The 19,794-nt window shown below is 33.7% G+C and overlaps 1 protein-coding gene across 3 annotated transcripts; it reads left to right on the top strand.

Annotated features, from left to right (window-relative positions):
- Positions 1-8,743: 8,743 nt before the first annotated feature.
- Positions 8,744-18,207, top strand: LOC113742269 (coiled-coil domain-containing protein SCD2). 3 transcript variants are annotated; one of them, XM_027270073.2, is made up of 18 exons: positions 8,744-9,418; positions 10,404-10,579; positions 11,524-11,599; positions 11,764-11,805; positions 11,987-12,049; positions 12,134-12,183; positions 12,862-12,889; positions 13,190-13,264; positions 13,346-13,456; positions 13,591-13,651; positions 14,035-14,148; positions 14,257-14,378; positions 15,090-15,159; positions 16,137-16,178; positions 16,341-16,381; positions 16,491-16,617; positions 16,921-17,069; positions 17,858-18,207. In XM_027270073.2, the coding sequence occupies exons 1-17, from the start codon at positions 9,032-9,034 to the stop codon at positions 17,049-17,051; spliced, it is 1,716 nt and encodes a 571-aa protein (XP_027125874.1). In that variant the 5' UTR covers positions 8,744-9,031; the 3' UTR covers positions 17,052-17,069; positions 17,858-18,207. The 3 variants fall into 3 exon arrangements, with proteins under 3 accessions (XP_027125874.1, XP_027125873.1, XP_027125875.1); XM_027270072.2 differs by lacking the exon at positions 17,858-18,207 and having other exon boundaries at positions 8,745-9,418; positions 16,921-17,410; XM_027270074.2 differs by lacking the exon at positions 17,858-18,207 and having other exon boundaries at positions 9,279-9,418; positions 10,408-10,579; positions 16,921-17,410.
- Positions 18,208-19,794: the final 1,587 nt, after the last annotated feature.

Here is a 19,794-nt window from a genome sequence, read left to right as displayed (position 1 = left end):
AATAGGGAGTACCAAAGAACAATCCTAAAAGCAATAGGAGTATTATTATATTATAGTACCACTTTTTGTTGTGCGTGAAAATTGGAAAAATCAGGATTAGTGTTCAAGAAACAAACCCATTAATTGTTTCTACTAGATAAAGATTCCAACGCCAGGTTGTTGTTGGTGACGGATTCATAGGATCAGTGGAATCTGATAACGCAATTAGAAAAACACGGGATTTTTGGCAAAGGTTGGTGGAACGTGTTGACTGTCGAGCCTCCAGGATTTGACCAATGAAACAATTTCCAACCACGTGATCATCTTTTCCACATTCTCGGCTCAATTAACGAGCCAATATGGTTCACACTTCATTTCGGTTCTCATTATTCTCATTCAATTTCAATCAATAATATTAAAATTATTATGATGATAAGCAATTAATTTCCACTTTATTTTAATTTTATAAGCCTTTAAGTAGCTAAATTGTATCTTTGGGTTTGTCGCACATGAAGAATAGGACGTTAATTTTTGGAGAAAGGTTAAACTACTTGAGCAATATTTCAATGCTTGGTAATTAATTATAGTGATGGTCTCATTAATGTTCAATGTGCAATTTTATGTTGACAACAACAATTTAGCCACCAATTGTATGGAATAAGTTCCAAAACATGTCTACCGTATTATTTTCATTGATCATAGTTTAGGATCTAAAACTACAAATTAACCACCGATTCAATGGGGTAGGGTTAAAAAAATATACCTACTGCATTGTCATAGGTAGAAGTTTAAGTTGTAAATAGTGAGAATTTAATTATACTCTTCCATAGATGCATCAAAGATAGGTGATTCGATCCATTTACATTTATTTAATAAATAGATCAAAGGGATCAACTCATTTATGTCTATTTAATAAATGAGTTTAAGCTTACCTAATTTCTCATTTATGATCCGTTTGAAAATTTATTTATTTTTTTCATATGTTATTTGATAAGAAATAACAATCTTTTATTATAATTAGATTATTAGATAGATTATGATCTGTAACTCTACTCTTGGATAGCTCTTGTTTGGAAAGAGATTTTCTATCAAAAGAAAATCTGTACGTTTTTCATGAATACATTTTTCAATCACTTTTTTACTTTATATATTTCAAATCGCTACGGTATATTTTCTACAAAAACTCCAAAAATTGCAATCCAAACGCAACCTTGGATACTACATTTTTTTTTTTTGGAGACTACATGGGTTGGTGAGATCTGGACTTACCATCACACTGGTTGGTGCGGTCAATGGTGCTAAGAAGTTTTTTTTTTTTTTTTTGGAGCAATTGGTTAAAAGAAGACTTTGAATTATTTCGCCTGAAGTCGTTGCAGAGATGTTTACCGCTATTTACTCCGATCAGATTGGGCCCACAATCCCATATCAGATGTGGCCGGAAAAAGTAATGAAGAAATGAGCAGGACTTTTAATACTTTTCAGAAATGCCGAATCAAAAAGGAAAATAAAAAACTGCCAAGATTCCTTGAAATTCTCCTGGCATTTGTGAGAGGAAACGTTCCGTTTTGGTCCACGCAGAATACTGTAACAAAAAAAATTTCCACATATATTTTTATAAAGGATTAATCTTTTTTCATACACTGACAGTGTATATAAGATTTATCCTTTTTTTGAAAAGCCTTGTTTGGAAAGTTATTTCTTAAATATTTAGCGTTGGATGAATGATAATTATGTAAAATTAGAATTTAAAATTTAACTTTTACACTCAGGTCATGAATGAAACGGTGATAGTATATATACTGTCAGTGTATATAAGATTTACTCTTTTTTAAAGACTTTGTTTGGAAAGCTATTTTTCATGACAAATTTTTTACATTTTTTGTTAACACATTTTTCAATCACTTTTTTATCTCATATATATGAATTTGATATAGTACATTTTTTATAAAAAAATTTAAAAAATTGCAATCCAAACGTGATTGGCGAAAACATCAAATCAAATGACTGTTGTACCTACAGAATTTAAAGCGTATTTTTAACTAATATTTTATCTCATATCATAAAAAAAATATTCTAATGAATCTTCTCTCTTGAGCACACTCATGTGATTTGCAGTTCAGAATTAGCCGTCATTATTGTTTGCTTCTGACATCGATAGTTTCTTTGATCAGAACTTGTTTTGGAGTAGTTTGTTTTTGTGCTTCGGGCTACGGCATCGGCAATGTCGCTGTCCTAAGTGTCCCGTAGTCATACTAGTGTGGTTCTAAAAGATATATTGACAGCCAACACAATCTTGTATTATATGCCCTGAGATTGGCAATCACTTGGAAACGTTGTAGAGATTTCACAAGACACAGAACTTATTCTCGGTGGAAAACTATGCATCTTTCTGTCAATTGGCTACTGTCCAAATTCCAACTGACATTTGGGTCATCAAACAAAACAGAAGTCTAGACCCTGTGACAAACATACGATAAATCGTTACTTTATATATTGTAAAAATTTCAAAAAAACTAATAATTCAAAGATTAATAATTTGTTTTTTTTTTTTTGTCGATACATAGAATTCCTATAATCTAAACTAGCCTATTCTAGGGGGAGAGGGAGGGGACTCGATGTGAGTAGAAACTCCATCGAAACTGGTCAATGAAGACCGTCACATATTGTGACAAATTTTGTGGGAGGCAAGGTTCGAACCCTTGACCTCCCGCACCACCAAGCCTAAGAAGACTTGGGATAACCACTGGACGCTATTAATTTGATAGCTACTAGTGTGAATACCCGTGCTACGCACGGTACTTACATTATTTAAAAAAATTACAATCTATAAAAGAATTTAAAAATAGTAAAATATTATAATCATGAGCACATGAAAGTATATTTAAAAAAATGAAACTTTGTAACAATAGTTCAATATTGATAAAATCATCTCCATTATTTATAAACGATCACTTTGATGAAGGTTGGATCCTGAAAAAAATTGAAATCTATATCATAAATTGAGCGACATAAGGGTCCAATTAAATATAATTGAATATTTAATTCGATAAGCGAATGAAATACTTACAGACATTTTGCCTTTGATTTGATAATCTTCTACGAAGGTGTGAACATTCTTCACACCAATCAGTTCACACCAATCAACTCTGAGTACGAACGTCAGTATTGGGGGTTTAATTAATTCTATTGATTTTTGTGGAGTTCGCACTATAAATGAGAATGCACGATTTTTGCATGAATTAATGTGTTGGTCGAACAATGCACCTCCATTTTTCCGACAATTAAAAGCATACATAGTTCAAAATTAACTTTTGTTTTAAACAGTTTGTAAATAATATTGTGTAAAAAAATATACATATAAATAATGCATACCTTTGTTTTTAAATCTCTAAGATAAGAATCATCACAATGAAACATGAATCGTGCATGCCTGTCTTGAAGAGCGAGGTATAAGGTACCACTGGAATCTCTAACTTCTATGTTAACATTGTATCTGTTAAGAAGAAATTGTGATGTATGATGCAACAAATTATATTAAAGTTCAAAATATATGAAAATAATTACCTGACAATAGTATCGACTACGTCATTACAATGGATACACACCATTTTTTCAAAATGAGATTGACATGGTTGGCCACAATTTTTGCATAACTCATGGAACATATTGTCTAGGTTAATACTTTGAATGTAAGCAAGTATCCGAAATATTTAACCTAAAACCATCCAAACAATTATAGATTACAATTATTAATTCGAAACTACATGTAGATACTTGTTCATTACTTAATTAATTGAGAGCAATTGTACCGTAGGTATAACTGCATATTCGGATATCCATATTCTCTTAGCATTTGATATCAACAATGCTTGGGACATTGTAAAATTGCATGACCGCAACCACGTCACTAATTTCTGAGCACATTTATCATTCTCAAACCTGCAAATTTTTCAAATACATATTCGTAAGGGTATGAAATATTATTAATAATTTAATATTTTGGTATTTGTAAAACTTACCAACTGTGTATGTATTGTATATAATATAATACATTTAAATATTTTTATATAAATATATAAATATATTTATTTATAAATATTGATAATTGTATTATAAATGCATAAATGTATATTTATATTAAAATATGTAATTTATAATTTATAATTTATACATTTATACATTTATACATTTATATAATATTCATTTTTAATTTATACATTTATAATAATATACATTTATACATTTATAAATATATTTATATTATGTATTGTATATAATATAATACATTTATAATACATTTATATATTTTTATATAAATATAGTTATTTATAAATGTATTATAAATGCATAAATGTATGTAAATATAAAAATATAAAAATTATAAATTATAAAAATACTCAAAAATATGTTTTAAAAATACCTCTAAAAATAATCCAAAAAATTTCTACTGTAAAAGTTTTTCATATAGTTTTTAAAAAACAACTAATCCAAACAGACTTGTATTTCAAAAACGAAATGCTATAGTGTTGTTTTTGAAAAACAACCCCAAAAACAGCTAATCCAAACGGACCCGTATGTAATTTAACATTTAGAATAGTAAAATATATTTTTTATTATGTTAATTATAAAACCAAACAAATTGTCAATTTTGGTAGTAAAAATGACAATATATTTATGTGAACCTTTGATATTAGATAACATTGTAGTGATTCTATTCATTATGATTGACTACTGCATATGCAATAATAGGTTTTAGTACTATTTCGTAACATGTAACATATTAACAAAGCAATTGGGGAGCTTTCGGTAGGATTTATTAAAGTGCTTATAAGCAATTGGTACTCTTTCCACATTCTTATTAACAATGAAAACAACAATAATATTATAATATTCGGAATTGTATTAATACTTAGAAGTACAATAAAAATGCCAAATTTTAAAGAATACATAATACCGAAATTTCTAACTTGATTCTTATAAACAATCAAAACAACAATAATAATATAATATTGAGAATATTATTAATAATTGAAATAACAATGGAAACACCAATATTTAAAGAATAAGTACCGTAACTTCTAACTTGATTCTTATAAACAATGGAAACAACAATAATATTATAATATTGGGAATATTATTAATAATTGCAATTATAATGAAAATGGCAATATGTAAAGAATAGATAATACCGACTTGGTTCTTATAAACAATGAAAACAATAATAATATTATAATATTAGAAATATTATTAATAATTCTAAATATAATGAAAATACCACTGTTTAAAGAATAAATAGTGGCGAAACTTCTAACTTGATTCTTATAAACAATGGAAACCATGTCATTCTGGATTGTGCCCGTGCAGATGTGACATGAATTTTACATTTTTTTAGCACCTCATTCCTACCATAAGTAAGATTTCTAAAAGATGCTTCGGATGGGCAGATGCTCTTCGTCCAAAAATCGATTGTATGGGAAGCTATTGGTTCTTGATGATTGTAATATGCTCATTTACCTATAGCCCTGAACTGTACATTGTAGATTACTAATGAAACTTGGACATAGTTGCATGACTGTCAACCGAATTCCCAGCTTTTAAGTTTTCAAGTAATATTGACTCTTTATTACATGGTGAAGCGTCCTTTCTTGCTCCAGGCACAAACGGGGTAATGCCAATTGGTAGTTCTCTTAATCTGCCAATTGGCTCAAGTATACTTTACTGGCTCAATCCTACTCCAGTTTTCACTCGGCTGCATAATAACTCAACAAACACAAATCAGATTACCAACCTTCTGATCAAGAGTCGTCCTATTCCTATTTCTTAAGCCCTCTTGTTATCAAGTATCATATTTAAGAATTACCTGGTCCATGAAATGGATTAGGAAAGCCTAGAGAACCCGAATTAGTCATGTCATACCATAACTGGCTTAGAACGTTCCTAAACCCAACAACTAAGTGTTCCCCCCGACCAGTCACGAAAGATTAAGCATTTTGCAATAAACCCAAACGATTTACAATTTACGTAAACCCAAACGATTTACAATTTACGTAGGAATTTGCACAGAAGAACAGGAGCACTCCCGTGCCATGTTCGACGCAATCTACCCCACCGCGCCTCTTGTAATTCAACACAAAATTATCCTTGCTTGCGAAAAGCTCACATCGAGTAAAGTAAGAAGTTTTATGAACAGCAAATGACGATATTTAAGGGCATATATGAAAGGACATAGTAAAAGTTCCATTCTCAACAATGGAAACACCTTTTATAAATATTAGTATGGGTTTCTGCACAATGTTGAATTTGAAAGAATAATCAATTATGGATTTTGAAGGTTTTCCCTAATCAGTAACGTTTTTGAAGGTTCTGAAAGAATAATCAATAACGTTTTCCCTAATCAAAGCTATGACCATGTTCCGGTACTAATCTGATTAATTACTAATACAATGAGAACTATATGTCTAAATGCCTAAACTCACATAAAAGCCATAGTACCATACTTTGTTGATTGAGCCAGCAAGGATTAGTATAGAAACAACAATAATATTATAATATTGAGAATATTATTAATAATTGAAAATACAATGAAAATATCAAGATTAAAAGAATAAATAGTACCGAAACTTCTAATTTGTTTGGCGCGGCGTTTGAGTCGGTTTAGTCGAGATTTTATCCATCGTAGTTGATGTGAGATTTCTCTTTCGCTGACGCAAAGTTGTTGGAACTGTTCCAATTCTTGTGTGGGACCGTTGTGGCGTCCTTTTCGTTTTGTTAGCAGATGTTTCCTCCTTTGCAATATTGCGAGTTTGAAATTTAGGCGTTGCTGACATGCTTGTAAATGGCCATGTTCCATTGTGAAGTTAATTTGAGAGGGTCAAGAAGGAAGTTGATTGGAAGGGTTTTAATTATAGTGGAAAGGGGGATGTGGAGTGAAATTGTAAGAGTAATTCCCAAAAGTAATACCAAGTATATTGTTGCTCCGTGGGAGTTGGAAAAGATCATGTGCCGTTGAAGTAGATATAGATTGGCAATTCAAGATGCGGATAAACAGATTGACACTTGGACGGCAGGGAATTATTGAGGTTGGAGGGAGCTGGTTGGGCGAGGGCTTTGGCACCATGAGACTAGCCCACACTGCTGCGTTGGGTTGAGCCCAAAAAGAATAAGTGTCTAATGGCTTTCTATCTCTAGTGACTTGAAGAAATTGCTCCTCCACGGTGAGGAACTACAACAGCACCATAGCACCACAGTGAACCTCGATCCAAAGCATCTTTTGTCATTCAGCCAGCCCAGCTCGCCTGACAGGAATGCACTGAGGGGCAAATTAAATTGGGCGACAAGCAGCCTGAGACTGTTGGATTGAAGTTACTTACCAACGAGAAGATTGGATTCGTGTATTCTCCAATCTCTGTGGAATTTGAACTTTGAACATCCGTAGTTTGTTCAAATTTTGGGTACGAATCAAAACTTTCGTGTTTGTTCGCATGTTTTTTGGCGGATTCCATTCTTTCTTCTTTTTTTTTCGCAATTAATTTGCAATTCTTTTCACTTCATTATTTATTTATAGTAAATTTCGATCAATTATCAATTTCGTACCTTATCTTCATTTTGTATTAATTACTAGTACTATTTTTTTTTTTCAGGTCAACTCATAGCTTTTCTTTTTAATTCTCTTTTCACATTATTTACTTGATCATTTACAACCATTATCAAAATTTGGACTAGCTATCGTTTTTCCTATCATTCCAATCATTTATTACCACTTTTTTTATTTAAAACTATAGTTAATCTTATATACATAAATAATATATATAATATTATAATTAGATATACAACACATCAATTATACCATTACGTAACTTTACGTTCTCTAAATTCCAATCAACTTTTATATGTTTCTACTAATCATACCTTTCCTCTTATTTAATCAATGAGCCAATCAATCAATCAGTTCATGGTTTTAATTCTCCTTTTAATCACAATATCCTTTTCTTTTATCTATGAGTAGGAAAATCTACAACTAGTCACATTTTTTCTATTTTTCTACTCCTATTGTTTGACTTGATTATTAATTCAATCTCATTATGCCCATTATTGATGGCAAGGCCATTAGGAAATTTATTGTGTTTCATTTGTTATTTCTCTATCTTAAGTTCGTTTTTTTTATCCCTCCCCTTTTGTACCATTACTCCTATCAGTGTTTTTTCATTCGTCTTATTATTGAGTTTGGCCACACACACACATGTACATATTTTTTTGCTTAACACGTTGGAGTTTGACTCTCTTTTTCATTAGGTGTTTGGACCGGAGATTATTTATTTAAATATATTTGCTTACATCATCATTATAATTTTCAATACATTTTTTATCTCACATACATCACATCATAGAAAATGTTACAGTAAAAATATCTCAAATAATTTATAATCAATGCCATTTATTCAATTTCATCAGCTCAGCGTGGAGATAAAGTTTAATCTTTTCATTTTCAAACTCTTTTTGAATGCCGAATGAAAAAGTAGTTATCTATCAAATGAACATTTAGATTTTCAAAATTTGTGTTGTAGTTTCTAGTTATACTAACTATTAACTGCAAAATGACCCGTGGAAATGCGTGGAAAGAAACTAAATTTACAAATGCTGGAGTGTAAATATTAATTTTTCTTCATTTTAATTTTAAATCCTCGTCCCTATTATACAATCTAACGACGTCGTAGCATACGCCCGCCTACGCACCAGTCGCCTCTCCCAAATCCCAAATCTATGCCGGTCATCACCGCTTACCTTGCTAGAAAGAGTGACTTTAAAGTCTTTTAACGACAATTCTTTTTCTTTTTCTCCCCGTTTCAGAAATATCTCTACCTGGACATGCGTTTTCACCTCCCAAATTCAACGCTTTTCCAATTCCCATCCAAGTCTCGTCCGAGAGGAAATCTAGCTCAATTTCCCCTCCCAAAAATCTAGCTCCCAAACCTATACATACACAACTCTATACGTATATATTCATATAGTAGTACACACACACATATTTCTGTATATTTTTGAAGTCGGAGAAATGGATCGGAGGACCACGGAAAGTCTGGTCTATGCGCGGCAGTGGAGTGGGGGATCAAGCAGTACAGGCTCATCGTCGCCTGCAGGATCACCGGCGCATCCACGATCGAGGCTACCGCCGGCCACAGGGGGGATGTCTACTATTAAAAGGACTCAGAACGTTGCTGCCAAGGCCGCCGCGCAGCGACTGGCCCAGGTCATGGCTTCGCAGGCCACCGCCGATGACGATGACGATGATGATGATCTTGGATTTCGGTTTGCTGGTGCTCCTCCGCCGCCTGCCAGCGGTTTTTCTAGTAATGTGAATAGTAGCAGAGTTGATAGGAACAGTCACAGTGGATTCCCGGCTGCTTCGCTTGCTAAACCGAATAGATCTCCATCACCTGCGGTAATCAGGCTGAACTTTTTTGAATTACTTTTTGTTTCTCTTTTTGGGTGTAATTTAGGTGCTTTGAGCTGAGGAACTGGACTGTCCGTCGATAATTCTTCAGTTAAATTTCAAATAAGTTTTACTCACTAGATATTTACTGGAAGCAATGGACTCTAAGATATGAGGTGAAGAGCTTAAAAGTCAATTGGTATGCTGGAAAAAAGCATGCTTTGATTCGGCATTTTGGAGGAGTCAGTGCTATATGCCATTAATTCAACAAGTAAAATAAGATTGTTTGAATTTGGAATATATATTGAAATTGAAATTTCTCTGGAGTGCCAAAAATTATGCCAGAGTAAAGAACTTAAAAGCAAAAAGATAAAAAAGGCTTTGTGAAGGAACTATTTTATGAACATTGTTAGCTATACTATCGAGCAAAATGCTTAGAAGGTGGTAGCATTTCTTATTGCAAAATATGGTCTTGAGTCCTCTGAGACTTTTTGGAATGATATCATAATTTTCTGAAGATATTCTAATTATCTAAATTTTGCCCATCATCATGCAATTTTTTGGCTATTAGTATAGGTGCACATTGGTTATTACTGTTCATGCAATGATCTTGGACCAGTTAGAGTTTACCTGTGTACATGTTTTGCTGACCATGTCATCTTTTTGTAGAAACAGTGATTAAAATATTTTATGAAATGATAGGATTTGAAATTATGCGAAATTATTTTTTTGAAGAAATTCATTTGATTTTTCATTTTCTAGTAAGATTCTGTGGAAGGTGTAAAGAAGTGAAACAAAGAGAGCTGTAAGATAATTTGTGCAAATAAGATTATTTGGTGATTTGCTGTCTGAAATTCTAGGGAGGTTTAGTTATTTTGCTGTCTGAAACCAAATAATGATGTGCAAAATACAAATTTTGAAAATTGAGACTCCTAACTTTCTGCATGAAGATTATATGTGATTTTAATGGCTAACTGGATGTAATCATGTTTAGTTAGGTCGGAACTTTATGGATCACACGCCTTCAGTACGTTCCACTTCTGCTGGAAGGCCTTCAATGTCTGTTCGTTCAACCACCACTACTGTTTTGCCCCAGAATAAACCAACACTGAGAACTCCAGTTGCCATCCCACCAATAGAACCTCCAAGTGGCAGATTACGAGAAAAGAGGTGATGTACTTTGTTTAGCTGTTCTTTAAAGCTCGGTGGCTTTCTGTGTTTCTTACAGTCATGGTTCTCTTTAGCTGTGTGGCTGACTTTTTATTTTCATTTATAAACCTTTGTCATGTGTCATTCTTTAACCTAATTTTAATTATTTTGTTTTCTTTGTGTATGTGTATAAGGGTTAAGTTGGTGGGGGTGCAGGTCTGGGGAATGTAGTTTTGGAAGGATATGCTCCTTAGAATGCACTAGAGAGGCATCTGTCCTGCATTTGGGTTAAGGTAACCCAAATAGAGTTAGAGGATGCGAGACATGTTTGCTAGATCCAGAAAATCTTATACATATGAGCAATGGAAGACATGTTTGCTAGGCCCTGAAACCTGATATGAGCGATCATCCGTCTTTTTTGGTAAATAATAATCTAATGCTAATCATAATCTGAACTATTTTCAGATTAGTACTTTTAAGCCACATGCCGTTGCATAATACATGAGTCATCACTGTTTTTTACTAAATTCATTATCCAATTGAAACAAAAGATCTGTTGGCAATATATCGTTCTCAACTTCATTAAATTTGAAAGAGGAATTGATCAAAGGCATATAAAATCCTTGGTGAAAACTTTTGTGCTCTGATGTCTGACACCAGTGTACTTTCTGATAGCTAAATAGAGCCAAATGCTAATTACTAGGTATATAGCATTTCTGTAAGTGGTTAAGGTCTGCCTTGACTGCTGGTATGTGGCAGAATCTTTGGCATGCCTTTCATGAAACATACATGATCTCCTGAAAATTTCACATTTATGTTAGTAGTTCAACTGCTTAATCTAAGGTATAATTTTACTGGTATCACATGGGAGATGATGTATCCAGTCATTACCTTTTTAGCTGTGAAGGAAAATAATGAGTTTTATCAGAAGGTGTCATAGCGTGTCACTGTTGTTATTGATTCAGGCTCACACCAGATGTTGGACTAGTTGACTTGAAAGCTTCAGGAAATGAACATGAAGCTTCTGCACTTCGAGATGAAGTAAGGAACTCCATTATTAGTGTACATGAATCATCAGCATAAATGATTAGAGTGTATGACGATCTAGAAGGGCATCTCATCTAAGTTTATCTTATATATTTTGTATTTCTAAGGGATAATCAGGATCCTTAACATGTTTTAATGAGTTGAATATTATTCTGCAGCTTGACATGATACAAGAGGAAAATGAACTTATTCTTGACAAGGTGGCTTTCTGTATTCCTTTATTATTTTCTCTATTTTAACACCCCAGGAAAATGATCTTCCTCCAAAGTCCCAACAGTTCAATTTTCCTGGCCTAAAAGAAATACTTAAGCACCTGGAGGGGAAAAATAAAGACAGCTATTTGTGCATTAAGTTTGATTGGGTAGCTCATTTTGCCTACAGCTTCGTCATGCAGAAGAAAAACGTGAAGAAGCCGAAGCTAGGGCCAGGGAGTTGGAGAAACAGGTAGGCATCACATTCAGTTTCTGGCTTTCCATTTTAGACTTTTATCCCTGATTTCTTTTCATAACTTCCTTATTTCGTTAACAGGTTGCTGCTCTGGGGGACGGAGTATCTCTAGAAGCTAAGCTATTGAGCAGGTACTACTTTGTTTCTCCTGTTCTACATCATTGTTAACATCCTTGGCTTAATGTTAGCTAAGAGTGTGCAAAATCGAAAAATTTTGATTTACTGACCGAATTCAATTTGAATTCAGAATTTTCGAGATCGGTAAATCGGAAATCGGGATGGAAATCGGGGTTTCCGAATTTGAAACATATGAATTTGGTTTGAATTCGGTAATGGTGTTTTTCAAATCGGAAATCGAATATTTTTCAAATCGGAAATCGAATATCGAATTCGTTATATATATATTTTATATATGTAATATAAAATTTATATTATATAGTTATACATCTAACTAACAATTATATTATTTAACAGTACAATAATAAGTCTTATTTAGTTGTATATTTATGTTATAATTGTAAACATATATTATACAAAAGTTAGCATTTAGTTTAGCAAAACATATATGTAATTATAATTAAAAAAATTAGAAATACAAATCAAAACTCCAAATTGAGTTCGGTGAAATTGATTATTACCGAATTCCGAATTGAATTCGGTACAAATTTGAAATTGGAATGTGTGAAATCGGAATCGAAATCGATCAAATTTCCTGATGTCCAAATTTCGAAAAATTCCGAATTCAAAGTTCCCAATTACCTAATTCGATTTCGATGCACACCCCTAATGTTAGCTATGACTCTTTGCAGGAAGGAAGCAGCAATTCGGCAAAGAGAGGTATGTAACAGCTATGTGATTGGTGGAATTTGCAATAAAAGTTTTCTACTGATTGATGCTTGAAATGCTGGCAGACAACAAGCTAGATATTATGTAGAGCCATGCTAACACTATGATCTCTCTCTCTCTCTCTCTCTCTACGTGGGGGGTTGGGTAGGAAAGGGGGCCACTACTATAGCTTTGCTTTTTGCTAGTTTTGTCTACTTTCCTTTTTGTTTTCCTAATATTTTGCCATCTTCAAGAAAAATTAGATATAAATGTAGTGACTGTTGTCTTTTTGCTCCAAATTTTCTGCTTCAGGCAGCTCTTAAAGCTGCGCAGCAGACGAAGGATGGGAGAGATGAACAAATTTCATCTCTACGTGCTGAGATTGAGGTTAGCAAATGTTGCTTAGTGCAATGCTATTTTGACAGGATATCAAACAACATTCTCATCATTTTTATTGGTTTGATTCAGAATTTAAAAGATGAGACAGTGAATACCATGGAGCAGCTGCGAGAAGCTGAATCTGAAGCAAAAGCTCTACGTGTTATGACCCAAAGAATGATTTTGACTCATGAAGAAATGGTTGTGTTATAAATCTGATGTCTTTATTACCTGCTTATACAACACAAATGTTAACCAGATTCCTGAATATCTTTCCCTTTTTCGGTTTTCCCTTTCATTTTCTTTCCAACTTGGGGGTTGATTTGGCAATTTAGGAGGAGGTTGTTCTGAAGAGGTGCTGGCTTGCTCGCTATTGGGGCTTAGCTGTACATTATGGTAATCACTTGTGACATTATATACCAATCCAAGTGTCAATTCAGGTTGCATCTTGCTATTCATATTTTTGCATTTGGAATTGTTTGAGGAATTGGATGTATCAAGCTATGCTGAAACTCTTTTCCTCTTTCAACTTTGTCTTTGTAAAGTAGGTGTCACACTGATGTAATTTGTGCCATATGCCTTATTGCTAGGAATTTAGTTTGTTAGGAATTACTTTGCATCTGTAATTCATGGTTATTTTCTAACTTCACTTAAATGGATAGTTTGTTGTTTTCTGTCTTTTATTCCTTGTTTCCTCTTCTTCGTTGGCTTTGATGACCAGCTATTTTCTAATTAAAGTTCTTCTGAAGCTATTGTTCTTGACCTTTTGTGTCTTCTAGGTATTTGTACTGATGTAGCAGCTTTGAAACATGAACACTGGTCATCTCTGGCACCTCTTCCATTTGAAGTTGTCATTTCTGCTGGACAAAAAGCGAGGGAAGAGTCTTGGAATGGTATCTCTTCTTTACCATTGCTTTTTAGATTTTGGTTAAATGGCTAAGTAGATTTTCAGTCCTGGGCGTGAGTATGACTAAGCAATTATTATCTCTGACATTATTCAGGTGGAGATGATACAGAAAGAAGGAACAAACATGTACGGAATTTAAGTGACTTAACAGGGGAAGGAAATATTGAGAGCATGCTTTCAGTTGAAATGGGCTTAAGGGAATTAGCTTCCTTGAAGGTTGTTGTTCATTCAAGACTACTGTGTTTTTCTGCCCAGTTATTTTGTTTCTTGATTACTTCAACTATGTTTTATAAACGGATGGAGTTCAAATGTTTTAGGTCCTGCTTGCTATCGATGTTGACCTATTTATTCACTTTCCTTTTCTGTTCTTGTGGCATTGATGTTTCAACTGATTTTGGAATGATTATGTTTTCTTTATCAAAATGTTCAGAGCTAAACTTGGTTATTAAGCCTTCAGATGTGACCTGAAATAAATGTTGGAATTAGTTCTTTTGTTTGTCTGAAGCTGATATTATTCCATAAGTGGGTTATTGATGACCATACCAACCCAGTAAATGGAGTGAATTGTGGCTGCCAAAACTTGAGGACGCATTTGACCCAAACCCAATTAATTTGGATGACCATTTGACCTCCTAGTTTAACATATTTTTGTGGTTGATGTCCCTTCTTTTCTTGTGGATTACAGGTGAGTTGTTGCTTATGAATTGTTATTTTCTTGTTTCTCTACTAGTAATCAAGCAATGATAGTTGGCAGAGAGGCAATTAAAAAACTTTGGGACCCACTTCCACCCAAACCCAATTAATTTGGGTAACCCATTTGACCCCCTAGTGTAACATATTTTCTGGTAATTGTTCCTTCTTTAATTTCTGATTATAGGTGAGTCATTGCTTATGAATTATTACTTTCTTATTTCTGCTGCCATCAAGGTTGAGGATGCTGTTGTCTTAGCACTTGCCCAACACCGACGTTCAAGTTTGGTTCGTCATTCTTTCTTGGGTATGGTCAATCATCTGGCTTTATCATCATTTCATTAAATTTGAATAAATATGTAAGCATCCTCTTATATCTTAATACGGCATGCTTAGTCTCATTTGCAGGATGATTGGTGATTATTGTGGCTTTCCCATTTTCTGACAAACCAAGTTTTCAAGTTTGGTCTTTGAGAATCTGTTAGCAACAAAACATTTTCCTACTTTTGAAGAGTGTAGCATATCAAATTTGTTCTTTGTTGTAGGGAGTTCTCAGCTCCACCCCTAGTGTGTTGGCATGTTTTTCAGCTGAACGGGTAATTCTGTAATTCTACCACGTGAATTCCCATCTGCATGTCCATTCTGACTGCGATAAAGTTTCTGTTCCTGTTACTATCTTAATTACTTCACTTCATCAAACTAGTCAAGCCACTTCATTTCATTTCATGCATATGATTTCTCGTTGTGTTCCTTTGGAGTTTTGTAACCATTAAAACAGGCTCAAGAATTTAATGTTTGTGCTTTTCATGATTCTAGAGATATTCTTTAGACCCAGAGATGCTATTAGCATAGAGCAAAAGGCATAGGCTTCGACGACTGAATAGATTATCACAAAACAAGGAGGTAGTTTTTGTCCTCCAGGTTAACCTGGATGATTTCTAAGTCATGCAATGTTTAACACACTGTCACCTTGTGGCACCTTTTCCTATCTATTTACAGACTTTTCTCCTCCTTTCAACTGAATTGGCATGTTTTTTGTTGTTTTAGCTCAATAGAATTATCATGCAGTTCTGCAATCGTGAATGTCTGTTTTTGGGTTGTTTACAGAAAATATTTAATGTAGCTCTTTTTTTCAGTAATGGGTTTGTGACATATATAGATTGTTGGAGAACATGTTTGAAGTTGTTCATTAACATTTTTCCTCAAATCTCTGCCATAAAAATAGAGCAATTGACTTTCAATTTCATTAGAATCATCTAATACTTTTTTGTCCTTGAATTGCAGAACCTAAATCAACTATTGAGACGAAATATATGGAGCCGTTTGGTAAGGAACATGTTGAGTTCTTCTAATTGTGTTATTGTTAAACAATATAAGACTAGAGGATGATGAAAGTAAATAATTGAAGTGTTTCCTTGGTTTAAGCATTTCATTTGTATCCTTCCATTAGAAAGAGGCATGTCAGTAATTTCGCTTCAATATTTGCAGAATTAAGTCAAGAAGAGTCGCACGATGTTCTCTTCAAGGAGGTATATCTTTTTGTTAATATTCTTTGCCGCTGTTTTCGTGTATAACGCTTTCTTTTTTGGAGTAATGGGATTTCGTACCAGCTTGCTTACATGCTTTTCAATATTTCAGGCTTGGCTTACGTACTTTTGGAGAAGAGCCAAAGATCATGGTGTTGAAGAGGATATAGCTGAAGAGAGACTTCAGTTCTGGATAAGCCGTAATGCACAATCGCCAACATCACATGATGCCGTTGATGGTACTTTTCTTTTCCTCATTTGCTTATTGTAGATTCTTGCTTGTAAAAATAGATGCATTTAAGGCCAACAATGGCTACACCTGAGTAACATTAATCTCGCGAGTCCATGTCCAAGTAGCATGGAAATGCCCTGCAATTCTTGTTGCATGTGAACATCTGCTGGTGTTAACGGATTTCAGTTTATATGGCATAACAACTCTTAGTCATTATTATTTCCTGCTAACAAGGATCATGACTACCTCACTTGTGGGCTTGTTTGAGAATTATCAGGTCTAATTGCATGCAATTTCTGCTTTATTGCAGTTGAACGAGGCCTAACAGAGCTGAGGAAATTGGGAATAGAACAGCAGCTGTGGGAAGCCTCTCGCAGGGAATTAGAACAGCAATCTATTCCGACTTTGATGCCAGGTGTCGAATCTGACAATTCCTCATGATCCACTTGCACTTCATAGGTAATTTGTGGTAGTTTTCTTTTAGACCGATCTCGGCTACAATTTTTCTCGTTGGGAGGCTCTTTCGTATATGCCCTGTTGATTTGTCATTTGAGAAGTAGAGCGAGTCTTAGCTTTTGAAGAAAAGGCAGCCATTTGTATAATAGATTGACCAATATATAAAGATTTTGCATTGTTCTTGTATTCAAGTTCAATGATATTCATTTTTTGATTGATCCTTCAGTCATATGTACATTGGGGATTCGTACAGTATGAATTGAACTTCATCACAGAATATCTGTACAAACTTAAATATTCACGACCTTTTTACTTAAACTAGTTGTACCAGATCTTTTGTTGTATCATGTGTGCTTCGACATATTTGTAGCTAATGGGGTCTAATATTTGCCTTATTTATTGGATAATCGTAATTGTTAAGTTGTTTTGAATTGCTCCAAAGTAATGTACCTTGTCTCAGACGTCTTTGAAACTTCGTTAGAACATGAGAAAATCTAGTGGGAACCTCCGGCTATAGTCAGGGAGTTGCCTCTCATTATGACTTTCTTTCTTTGCTTTTAAGGATTTTTCTCATGGGCACCCGTTAAAACACAAAAATTACACCTAAATTATGGTATAAGTATGTACGCTAGCATTTGTTGCACCTCTGAATTGTGATACGTGTTGAATTAATTGTAATTTAAAAAAAAAAAAAAAGATTAACACTTGAGTCTCTTTTTAACAAGTGCTCAAACTACTATTTCTTTAATATCTTTTTAATTTAATTTGGAATGTTCTTGGTGTGGGGTCAGGTGGCAAGTGGGGTTTATTTAACCGTGAAACCAAGTCGGATGCGACTTCAGAATTGGGCTGGGAATGTCTGCTTTAAGCTGATGACCGCTAAACCAGCAATTGATGACGCAGGAGATGAGGGTTTACTAAATCATTCAGAAAAAACTCGTATTACATCAAGTACACATGGGGTAGCAGAAAGCACTTTTATTATAAGAGCTCTTAGAAGAAGTGATTAATATGTTGCTTTGCAGCACTTTTGCAAAGGGACTTTTGGGGAACAAAGTGTCTGGTTTTGATTTCTGAAACGAAACTTCTGATCATTCTTTTTATTTACTCCAAAGAAAATTTCAACAGCAAATTAGGAAAAGCGTTAATTATAATTAATCTTCTTACGGTATATCCTATTTTTCACCTTATCGCCTAATTTTTAATTTTGGTCACATAACCCTCCTATAGGATAAAATTACCTTTCATTATTATTTTGACTTTTCATTTTTCATTTTTCCTACTTTATTTCTTTTTCTCATTCTTTTTTCTTCTCTCTTCCATCCTTCCTAATAAAAAAGCATCATCTCAATAGAAAACTTTATTTGGAGTTTGTAATTGGATTTATGGGTGAAGTTTGGAAAGGCATTAAAAGCTAATTCAATTTTTTGACAATGCCGCAAATTGCAATTAATGATCATTAATCAAGTCGCAAATTCTTCTTGTGATTTTTTTTAGAATAAAATGAGAAATTGGGATAGGAAGAGAAAAAGCAAAAAAATTGAAAAGTGTAAAAAATGCTATTTTGGGGAAGGGTTTTGAATATTTAATGACCATTTGATGTGAAAATAGATCTTTGCAATTTCTTTTTTTTTTTTCTTTTAACTTCGATCATTGAGATGAAGTTTCTTATGGGAAAGAGAAATAAGTAAAGAAAGAAGAAAGAGGCAAAGAAAATAAAGGAGAGAAAAAGGGGACAGAAAGAAAATAAGAAATTAGAATAATAGAGGGGTAATTTTATATAATAGGGGATAAAGTGAAACAAGAAAAAAGTTATGGGGTAAAGTGACAAATGGAGTATATCTTAAAGGGATTAATTAATTGTTATAAATTCTTAGGATTATAAAACTGAATAAAGAAAGTCAAAGCAAATGATTTAAAAATCTGAAGCATTTATGTCAATTGTTTATCGTGAAATTACATGATTTTTCGGTAAAAAGCTACTTTGGGAATTGGAGAAGATTAAAAAAGGTACTAAAGTAGTAGGAGTGGTAGTAATAAAAGTGGGAGTGAAGGAGAATATCAATAATGAAAGAACGGGACAAATGATAACCTTATCCATGACAACCAATCAAGTTCCATAAACATAATACAGAAAGTCAGATACAGAGAGCTCCAAACTTTGCAGCGTGCCAGAAAAGCGGCACGCATTTTACCGGCCATTCAAGTGCACATTGAAAGGGTCTTGATGCAAATGCCAAAAATGGTCATCATCCGTTTAATGAAGTTGCAAATTACTACTAGCTGCTAGTCCTCTGAAAAACTGACATGGGAAAAGCAAAAGCTTGATTGATGGGCTAAATGGAAACTATCAACTTTTAATGGACTGGGTTGACATGTTTGGATTCCTTGAAGGTTCAAATTAGAGTTTGTCCTAAAATAAATTAATGAGGCTATCTTCCTTCTTTTAATACCAGCTGAGGCAATACTTGGGAGCAAGATATGAAGCTGGAGAACATTGAGTGGTCATCGTGGAAGAGGAGCCAGATTTCCACTCGAATACTGGCTAGCATCTTCATATTCCACCGACCCGGAAAGTGATGTCCAAATTTGCCCAGTCAAACGACAATCTTCACTAACGAATCTTCAAACAGTATATTGTTGTTTCCCAGCTTGGCTTTATAAAAAGAGCAAATCAGGAGTCATTTAAGTGCTGGAGGTTGGAAGTGCATATATTTTGTTTCATTCC

This window comes from Coffea arabica, chromosome 4e (genome assembly GCF_036785885.1).
Source record: "Coffea arabica cultivar ET-39 chromosome 4e, Coffea Arabica ET-39 HiFi, whole genome shotgun sequence".
In the NCBI taxonomy this organism is placed as follows: Eukaryota; Viridiplantae; Streptophyta; class Magnoliopsida; order Gentianales; family Rubiaceae; genus Coffea; species Coffea arabica.
Note: the sequence above shows the minus strand (reverse complement) of the source record. Positions and strands in the feature narration are given on the sequence as shown.

Coding starts and splice junctions, on each gene's coding strand:
- LOC113742269 (XM_027270073.2), top strand. CDS start 9,032: ATGGATCGGAGGACCACGGAAAGTCTGGTCTATGCGCGGCAGTGGAGT. Junction 9,419..10,403: donor ATAGATCTCCATCACCTGCG/GTAATCAGGCTG, acceptor AATCATGTTTAG/TTAGGTCGGAACTTTATGGA. Junction 15,160..16,136: donor GGTTCGTCATTCTTTCTTGG/GTATGGTCAATC, acceptor CTTGAATTGCAG/AACCTAAATCAACTATTGAG.